The 10,240-nt window shown below is 35.8% G+C and overlaps 1 protein-coding gene across 4 annotated transcripts; it reads right to left on the reverse strand.

Moving 5' to 3' along the window:
- Window positions 1-1,348: 1,348 nt before the first annotated feature.
- Window positions 1,349-10,114, reverse strand: Raptor (regulatory associated protein of MTOR complex 1). Of its 4 annotated transcripts, none has more exons than XM_083033238.1 (23): window positions 9,608-10,114; window positions 9,392-9,494; window positions 8,491-8,732; window positions 8,258-8,413; window positions 8,012-8,187; window positions 7,868-7,927; window positions 7,687-7,787; window positions 7,473-7,606; window positions 6,915-7,298; window positions 6,746-6,820; window positions 6,392-6,649; window positions 5,984-6,127; window positions 5,647-5,905; window positions 5,491-5,532; window positions 5,119-5,264; window positions 4,940-5,037; window positions 4,739-4,850; window positions 4,159-4,313; window positions 3,880-4,050; window positions 3,535-3,779; window positions 3,280-3,444; window positions 2,852-3,134; window positions 1,349-2,708 (listed from the first exon to the last, which is right to left on the reverse strand). In XM_083033238.1, the coding sequence occupies exons 1-23, from the start codon at window positions 9,821-9,823 to the stop codon at window positions 2,519-2,521; spliced, it is 3,915 nt and encodes a 1,304-aa protein (XP_082889364.1). In that variant the 5' UTR covers window positions 9,824-10,114; the 3' UTR covers window positions 1,349-2,518. The 4 variants fall into 4 exon arrangements, with proteins under 4 accessions (XP_082889364.1, XP_082889365.1, XP_082889366.1 ...); XM_083033239.1 differs by having other exon boundaries at window positions 8,267-8,413; window positions 9,608-10,113; XM_083033240.1 differs by lacking the exon at window positions 5,491-5,532.
- Between the last annotated feature and the right edge of the window lie 126 nt (window positions 10,115-10,240).

Here is a 10,240-nt window from a genome sequence, read left to right on the forward strand (position 1 = left end):
TGTTGAAATTAAATTTCATGGATGAAACATGAAATTCTACTGTTCTCTCAATCATTTCTTTATCCAAATGCAACGTCATGTAATAGAGAGTTATAAATTCATAAAATAAAAATTATTTACTATCAGCACAATGTTGAAAAAGAGACTCAAAGACAGGTACAGCGATTATGCATTAATAATAGTTAAAGCAATTGTATAATTGAATACATTAATGCTTTAAATTCATTAATAGCAAAATGTAAAAACGAAACAACTGGCTTTAGAAAGAGATAATTATACAATCGACAAAGACATTTAAGTACACCTAGCACTGCGTTTATATCTGTATCTATCTATACAAATCTGCGATTTGGCGAAATTCTTGTCATACGCATCTCTGTAAATCTCTGTAAATCCCTGTAAATCGCTTTATCGCTTAAACCAGGCATGTCAAACTCGTTTTGCATCAACTATTTTGTATTAAGCTATATATGTTTTCAATATTCAAAAAATAAATAAAATACGATTTTTTTTAAAGACCTATTTTTTCAAATCTTGTTTTTCCAAAAGATTTTCAAAAAATCTCCGCAGCTTTTATTGACGGGCCGTATGCAATTGCATGTTTGACATGCCTGGCTTCTAGAAGCCAGGCATGTCCGGGTATCTAGAATCTAGATTGTCAATATGTGTATGTCAATAACAAAACTATCATATAAATATAAAGAGATAAAACTATCTGCACCTCTCGCGCCTCCTCCTTTGTCATCTGGCGCGCATTTATGTCTATTTACAATATATCTATCATTATACATAATAATAAAATCGCTTCTCAGATGTGTAACATTAAAACGTGCTCTATTTTCATTAATGGTAATATAATTTGTATATTTTCGTATATTATGCACCATTTTCCCTATCTAAATTGCTCTCTATCTTGCAAACATTAGCGGATTATGTGCTCTATGCACAAATAACCGTGAACGGAATGAAACAAGCCAATAAATTACATAATTGTTGTTTGTATAATTCATAGTCATTATTATCTTACGCAATATAATTACCGTAATCGCGAATGTAATTATTAATATATTTAATATTTTGTTCTCAAATATGTTTGATGCAGTGTGTGAGGCGCGATGTGTAGTTCCTAAATATCATCTTTTTTTACATTAATTTTAACAGATATATAACACGATTAAACTATATTATTTCATAAATAGTCATATTGAAAAATAAGAATTTAAACCAACAATATGACATTTCGTTGTAATCGTAATATAAATTCAAAAAAACCATTTTTATATATTTATATAAATAATAGATCCTAGAGGTCACATATTTGTGTAAAAAAGTATCACGTACTTTTCTCTCTCTTTCTCTCTCTCTCTCTCTCTCTCTCTCTCTCTCTCTCTCTCTCTCTCCCTCTCTCTTCATTGCATGGAAATTTGCATTTTTTCTTCAGTTTCACATAAGTATTAATGGAAAGTTTTCTGTATTTATCATTGATCCATGAATATTGCACTGCACGCAATATATCTAATATTGCCACGTGAAATTAACACACAACTCTAAAAATCTAAATATATAACATCTGGATGAATGTTATATATAAATCTAGATGTGTCCTTTGTTAAATTTTATTATTTAAGAAATTATACTTATTTATGCAAAGTTTGTACATCACTAACAATTAAAATTTTTCAAAATAAATCTACTAATTGGTCAGAAACATAGAACGGAGGATAATAGAAAATATTTTTAAAAATTTGTATCGATAAAATTATATCGAGAAACACTGATGAAAAATGTAAATTCTACCATCGACTGTCACCTATGTAGCTTATAAAAATGCGTATAATGCGAGCCACGTATTTACACAGCCACGTCGTAATCGATTCGGTAGTTAAAATATTTTTCCGTTACATACAGATCTGTATCTGAATACAGTTTAATTCTGAAGCAGAAATTGCATGGCACAATAATTGAGATTATTTCATCAAGCATGCAGATTATAAAGCTTTCGCGTTAATCATTACTTTCTCAACCATTCTCGCACACACGAACTCGCATTAACCTTTTATCACAATGTAGGTATTATTATGCATTGGCATCTTCCAAGATACCAAAATTCCTTCAACAGTCTCTATCTTACGTAAAAAAAAAAAAAAAAATAAGAAAAAAAAACCGTACCTTTAGACTGTTCTTTGGTCACCTCAAAACTAACTTTGGTTAATTCATACTCGCTCAGTTTCATCACAAAAACTACAAATATCCTCTCTTTCTCTATCTTTTATCCAAAATACCAGATAGGCAAGGATCGTCTATCTTCTAACGAGGAGAAATAACGAAAAAAGGCTATTCTGTAATTGTAAAAACCATCCTGTGGTCTTCTCGCGAAAACGCGGGGGAAGGGTTAGAGGACAGAGGGGAGGGCAAAAGTCCTAATTTCGTCGATAATATCGCAATACGCGCTCAAGAATATGTTGCTATAAATTTACAAAATTCTGCAAAGATCTTACATGAGTTCCGTCTCTAATAGTCATCTGCGTGGCTCGTATAATGTGAAAGTACTGTCCACGAAGCCAGCCGCCATAGTCACGCGATATCGATGAAAACTTAGACAACTTACAGGACTGAGGCGCGTACCCATGAATCCTTCGTGAAATTTTATCGTGTTAAGATGTTGACCCGATATATTGTAGACGCTGATGCAGTGATTCGTGGTGCCGCTAAAACGGAAATACGTCCTTTTATTCACACAAGAGATTCTGTCAAATTATCATCGGAAAATCATAAACTATCATAAAAAGTCCCGAATAATTATATTAATATTTTAATAATTATAATAATAATAAGTTTGTTTTTTGCTCACCAAGCAAAAACATCAGCTATTTCGTGCGCTGTTAATGCCACAATGCCTGATGTTATCTGAATCGTGCTCACGGAAGTATTTTTTCTAAGATCGAAAATCTTTATCTCGCCCGAAGACGAGCCGGTGAACAATTGCGGCGAAGATCCCTCGGATTGCCTCAAGAATGCACCTAATATCCAAGCCGTGTGTTCCCTCCAAATCATAACTTTCGCTTCCGCAGGAGGTAATCTCCGATCCAAGAGCCGTACTGATCCATCGCCGCATCCAAGCGCCATTATAGCACCTATAAGAAGAATTTAAAAATCGACGTGACATTTATTACTTTACTCACAATAAAGATAAATAATGTACGAATATATGTGATATAAATATGAAATATAAAATATAATAATATATAAGGAAGTAAAAATGTGACTCTTTTAAACAACCTGTGCCGTCAACATCTATACAGGTGGTACAACAATCGGCGCCCGTTGGAATATCTTGCTTCTTCAATTCGGTCTCCGCGTCCCAGAGTCTCACGATGCGAGCATCGCCCGTCACTGCTAGAGTGAGAGACTTTTGCTCCCACTTTGTGACCAGTTGTGCCGTCGCTGCAAACATACATCATTTTAACCATCATATGCTAATCTATGCTATCAAGAGATATATTTACAATGAGCCTTATGTTTTCCAATACGCACCATTGGAGGTCTTTGTAGCGGGCTGCACGTCGGCTAGAGCCTGCCAAGCTGTGAGTAGAATCGGATCTCGGCTTATTGTGCCGTTGTAATTCTTCCAAACTTGCACGGAACCATCATCGGAACCTGCCATCAGAAGACTCAAATCGTGAGAGTTGATAAACTCGAGTGCCGTGATGCGCGATTTCGTATTGCTTCCGCGACTTGCGCAGAAAGTCAACTTTGTCCCGCTCTGATAATCCCATACTCTGGAAGAATTTTTCACATATGTCATTCATGCACGCTTTATTATTGTAGTATTTTTCCAGATATCAAGTACTCTTTACAGCACGAGGAAAGTTTAAATACCCAAAGCAATCTTTCAACGCCACAGCCAAATGCGGCTCGAATGGATGGAAAACTAGAGCTTGAGGAGATTGGGGACACCTCGCGTGATACACCTGCGATTCCATCTTGCTTAACGGCGCGCGTAATTGTTCCTCTTTCGCGTCCTGTCTCTGCTTTGCGTTGCGTATAAATCTGCGACAATCGAGTATAACGAGTTTCGATGAATAAAGCATAATACTTTAAAGAAACCTTTTTCAAATCTTGATAATTAATATTAGAAGAATTTTAAATATTTCTTACCGCCATTCGCGCTCCAGATACGGTCTGCTCTCTACATCGTCCATTTCGTCTTCTAAACCAACCGGCTGAGCAAACTGAGCACAACTCCATTCGACAAACTGGGAGGTGGTCAATGGAGTCTTGGCTCCAGGTGTCTCGTCCACCTCTTCAGTTATCTATATAAATATATAACATATTATATAATATATAATGTATAAATACATAGAAACTAAATTTCCAAAATGATGCATTAATAAAATAATGATGCATTGTAGGAAATATAAGATTATTCAATTGTATATATATATATATATATATATATATATATATATATATATATATTTATAGTTGCAATTGATTGATGCGTTAAAAAATATTTATTGAAAAAACTACTAACTGCAACTACATGCATGCATATTATTTGTAGCATATTTCATAGTTTCTTTTAACTATTCTTTATACTTATATTTACTATTTATATCTATATATCTTTATATTTACTATTCTTTCAAAGATATAACTTATTATTAACACTTTTAGGAAAATATTATATACTTATAATTTTAGGAAAGATAAAGGTAATAAAAGAAATAATTCTTACTGTGTTAGGAAGGGGTTTTCTCGTACGACTATTGTGTGATATAAAGTGTGTTCTCGGAGAACGCAGCAAATCCGGTCCAGAATTGACGGCCGTTGGTGGTGACTCCCCTTTGCTATTGTAAACACGTAAAAAGAAAACCGTTAAGATAATAGAGACAAAATAGATATTGCTTAGTCTTATTTGAAGTAATTCTTAACCGACCTTAAATAACCGGTTCGATTTGACGGAGATGGCGGAAGAGATAATGACGAGGAGATTTTTGTTTCGACTACCTCTTTAGGAGCGGAAGATGCTTTTACCTAAAATTTTTAATATTTTATAAGAAATCTCGATATAACTGTACGAACGAGTTTTGAGCAATGTTAGATATTTATATATACCTTATTACGAATATGATTGGTAATTTTTTGAGACATAGCGCCAACCGCCGGATGAGGATCGTTGTCGAGATTGCACAATCCATGCCACAATTTCATGTACACGCTACCATAGGAGAGACTCGGTAGGTTTCCAAGAGAACCGTGACCTGCAATAAATAGTTTTATAAAATTTATAAACTGTCGCTGCTCATAGAAATATATTTTAATTAAGAAAGAAAAAAAGATGTCGCGCTATTATACAAAGCTCGTGCGATAAGCAGTTATAGTCTATTAAAATTGTATGGCGGTGGAAATTATGCGCAAGTTACAAAAACAAAAGATTAACTAGACAATTACAAATACATGCAATGAAAATTTCTAATTCATTATTACCAAGTGACTCGCAAGGTTTCCTCACGAACTCCCAATTATTACCTGGCACACGAAAGAATCAATGCAAATAACTGTTCGTTCGAATGTTCAGTCAGTAAGTATCGATTGACACTTTTGATTGACTCCTTTCGTCAAACCGATAACCCGACAGCTTACCTAAACTACTAATGGACGACGAAGACGATACTCTTTTGATGCGATCCTGCGCTCCAAAGCCGTCGGTCGTATCTACTGCATAGGTATTATTGGGCGACAACATCTTTAATCTGTCGCGCGAACTGATGCGCCTCATACCACTGAACGGAGACAAAGTTTCTACGACGAGATCCTTTCGACTATTTTCTTCGGCTATAGCCAATGTCACGATAGAGTTTTCAAAATGCAGCACCATCCATTGAAGAGCCACTACTAATTCCTGTAATTTAGATGATTCGCAATGATCCCTCGATATCCAATGCTTAATTAGATTCTAAATCGCGGTTTGTGCACTTACTTTTCTAACTAGCGGACACATATCGTAAGACACGGTATTAATAAGCATCATAGCGATAATTTGATCGATATTGTTTGCGTGCTCGCTCCTAGTTGTAACGCTGTTTATAAACGTGCCTAATGCATACACACTAGCTGCTCGGACCTGTATAAAACATTACAAAATTTCTTCAAAACTCAATACATAAATTTAATAAAAACTGTCATTAGCCTCTACTGTGATACTCTACATCATAGTCATATTAGTCATTAGAAAGAATGAGAAATCATGTAAATTATTTCTCCTTGCACTATACATATACTAAATTGTGATCTTAATAAAGTTTTCAACAATCTAAGCTGAATTGAAGTAGAAATGTAATTAAGAATTATTATTATTATTCATATAATTGGTAATAATTAAAATTACCTCTGGAACGGGATCCTTTAATAACGTAAATAGTTTTTCATGAGCGATATCTCTAACGCCGCACCATCTTGCCTTGTCGAAATTATGCCAAAGCCTCGCCAAGCACAAGCAAAGCCATTGCCGTAGCAAAGAGTTCGTGTCTCCCAGTTGTTCCAAGCATATCGAAACGAGATTACCTTGATTCGCGGCCACTTGGCCCGGTCGATAATCATTTACAATACTGGCTAGTACAAACGCAGCCAACGTTCTATGCTCGCTCTGAATATATCATAAAAAACATACTTTCATTATGACAAAGTTTAGTCTGGGCAATCTAGGCAGTTGCCGAAATTAGATAAAACATATATAAACTACCGGAATGGAAGTATCTTGAAGCACAGACAAGAAATATTTATGGCCGCCGTCGCGCACAAGATCTGCTTGGCAAGTCTGCAATTGAGAATCATATATGAAATTAGAATATATTTGTAAATCATGGTGTAAAATACATGCAAGATAAATATATAAAATATATGAGACTCACATTGTCTACTGCTAGAATCTTCGCCCATATAAAAACGAGCAAAGGACGTAGTTCCCTGGCATTGCTTTGTAACAATTTTAACACGTACGGAAAGATGCCGACACTAAGTGCTAGATTCACAGCCCATGAACCAAGATCAAGAAAACGTCCTAAGAGTTCTAATGCTCTCAGTCTATGAACTTGACTCAATAGTACTTGAAGAACGATCGGAAGCTGCTCGGGCGGACTGCGATTTTTCGATCCCAAGTTAAGCCATACTTGGAAAGCTGTAAGTTGATCTTCGAAGAATGACGAATGCACATATCGATCTTCGTTTTCCAAGACTGTTGGCAATTGTGCCAAGCACAAATCAAGCGCCATGTCCCAAGCTTGCCACATACGATGCTAGAAAAATATAGGTATCGATCTTTTTATTTCAAATTTAGGAATAAGTCATTCAAAATTTAAACATATTTGTACATTATAATAAAGAATTTTTTATACAAATAAATAAATGTTTTTTTATTACATTCATTTATTATTTATTTTTTAAACATAGTAAATAAATTACTAATTTACCTGATAAGTCGGTGGCAATTTTGGGGAAGAGACTGGCGTGCAATCGTAAGAACGAAGTATTCTCTCCGCCAGTAAAAAATTTCTAAAGAGACTAGCAACTAGTAGATCTTGTCTGAATAATCTTTGAAATAGATCTAGAAGACAATAAGATTCTTATAATTATTTCATCTTTACTTTGTATCAATAAATATATATAATACATATAACTTTTTACCTCTTGGCAGAGTGTTCCATGCTATCGTGTCAGTAATAGCTGTAAATATCCAATTAAGTTCGCCTAACATTGTTCTCCTATCTGTCAATTGTCCAGGAATTCTAAAATGTATACAAAGATATCTGTATAACTACTTCTCTTGCTAGAAAATATAACATTTAATAATGTAACATAGTCTTACTTGTCAATAAGATCAAGCGATATGTTGGGAACTAATTTGGATGTAGGTTGCATCGCAAACCTGTACAAAAAAGAAAAAAAAATATATATATATGTGAATATATCATATTGAATATACACAAATTTTTATACTTCAAGTTCTTACCAGCGTATTGCAATTTTTATGGGAGTAGTAAGGCATGATGTAAATATATCAGCAGGTAAATTCGGATTCATAGGTAAAATCTGATTAGCAGCACAGGCTGCTAATTGAATGCAATTTTTATAACATGGTGCCGCAGGACATGTCACTCCGGTTACGCGATTTTGCTGTTTTTCCATCTGCAAAAATCAATCGACAAAATTATACTAATCGATTAACATTTTAATTTTTTAAATAAAATTTACGCACTATTTTTACCTCATATTCCTTCTCATGTTGATCAGCAAATTGCTGAAAAGATTCTACAATAATGCCTGCATTGGAACAATCATATACATAAATACTAGGTGCCCCCATCCAAGTTTGTAAGTCATACACCGATAAAGGAATGTACTGTGTATATGTCTGTAAAATTAAATCATCATTGATATAAATATTATATAGATACAGTAAGCACATAATTTTTGCGACTCTGTACTAACCCTATTAAATACCCATATTTCACCATTGGTGGTAGGTTTGGGCACACCGTGACCATTATAATGAAACAAAACTCTCTCTTCTTTAGCATTTCGTCTTAAGGACGTACATAATTTTTTAACCTCTTCGACAGTTGGATCTAAACTTTGTTTGTAGCGAGCTCTTGGTTGCCATCGTTCGTACTGTTTTTGCAAATTCGAACCTATAGTCTCGAGAGCTTTCTGTGGACTCACCGATAGAGGATCTGAAAAAAATATTTGTTCTCTATCTATTTGATCTTATTTGTTAGGTATAAATTTTATTCTAAATTTGTCTTCAAAGCGTAAAAAAAGATTGTGATACGCTTATTTTGAATAACTGCCTTAAAAAATATAATTCTATACATTAAACATTATGTTTATATGCATATTGTTATATAATTATATTTTTATACATCAGCAAAAGCATTTTCATTTTTAAATTTTGAAATTCATTATATAGTATGTACATGGCATAGAAAATAAATTGCATGTATGTGCAGTGCATTTTGCAATATTCTAGTATAAGTGGAAATATTATTATATAAATTAGAAATTCCCTTTGAAATTTATTTGATAAATCTCTATCATTAATAAATCATTAATAAATCATTATGTTCACATAACAATATTCTTTCTCCTTTTTTTTACCAAGTTATATTTTTCTTACTATTTATTTCGAAAAAAAATATTAAATGACAGAAAATATTGCTGCTCCGTACATCGAAGAACACAATTATCGAATCGTGTTAAAGGGTATGTATATACATGCGCATGTCTAATCTAACCTCAAAATGGGAATTACATAACTGCGGAGAGCGAAGATGAGGAAAAGTTGGTCAAACGAAAACACGCGGGATAAAGCTCAGTTGAGTGTTGAGTTTACCTATCCAGCATTCGAGGCGAGCGCAGGGTTGTGTCTTGACGATGTCCGGAGGGTCTACGCCGACGTTCAGGCACAGCACAAGGGCGACGCTCACGGTTTTCATCTAAAGGAAAAAAAAAGACAGACACGTGCGCGTGTCATCAGTCATCGGACGTGGCCTCATTCGCGGGAATCGTCGAGGCGAGAGGCAACGCTCTATATAGATCGCATACGTACCCGCTCCTTCATCCGCCAAGTCTGACTGATGCAGTTGACGCTCTCGATCGTGGTGTTGTGACGAGGCTTACAAAACGCCAGCTGCATCTGCCAGTCCTCCTCGTCGCCGGCGCGTCTGAGCGCGGTGTTCGGCGTCGTCGAGGTCGACGATGTCGTCGACGACGACGACGACAGGGCTTCGTGACAGGCTTTCATCCTGGCGTAGCTCACGGACATCGCGTGCGCGTCGCGTCGCGTTATCGCATCCGCGATATGTCACGAGGTGTCTCTCTCTCTCTCTCTCTCTCTCTCTCTCTCTCTCTCTCTCTCTCTCTTTCTCCAACGCACCGATTACGTCGCACAGGCCGATAACTTTGCACTCGCGCCCGCGTCAACAAACGCTCACCATGCGAACGCGATGAAAAAACATCTCGACGGGGCGCGACTCGCCGAATTTACCGCACAAATCGCCATGTTAACGTTCCGATCGGAATCAGTGTTGCCAATTTCAGGTCGCGCAATCATAGAATATATAATAATAGAGCGCATGTCGATGTGCGCGGCGCGTTCGACTTTTAACCTTCAAGTGGAGCTGCGTCGCGCGGGCGCGGGCGTCGGAATTCGTCGAGCGGAGTGGGGTTAGGGGAGGGGGCG

The sequence above is a fragment of the Prenolepis imparis genome, unplaced genomic scaffold, assembly GCF_030444845.1.
Source record: "Prenolepis imparis isolate NDT839.2.m4 unplaced genomic scaffold, iyPreImpa1.0 SCAF_3, whole genome shotgun sequence".
Lineage (NCBI taxonomy): Eukaryota > Metazoa > Arthropoda > Insecta > Hymenoptera > Formicidae > Prenolepis > Prenolepis imparis.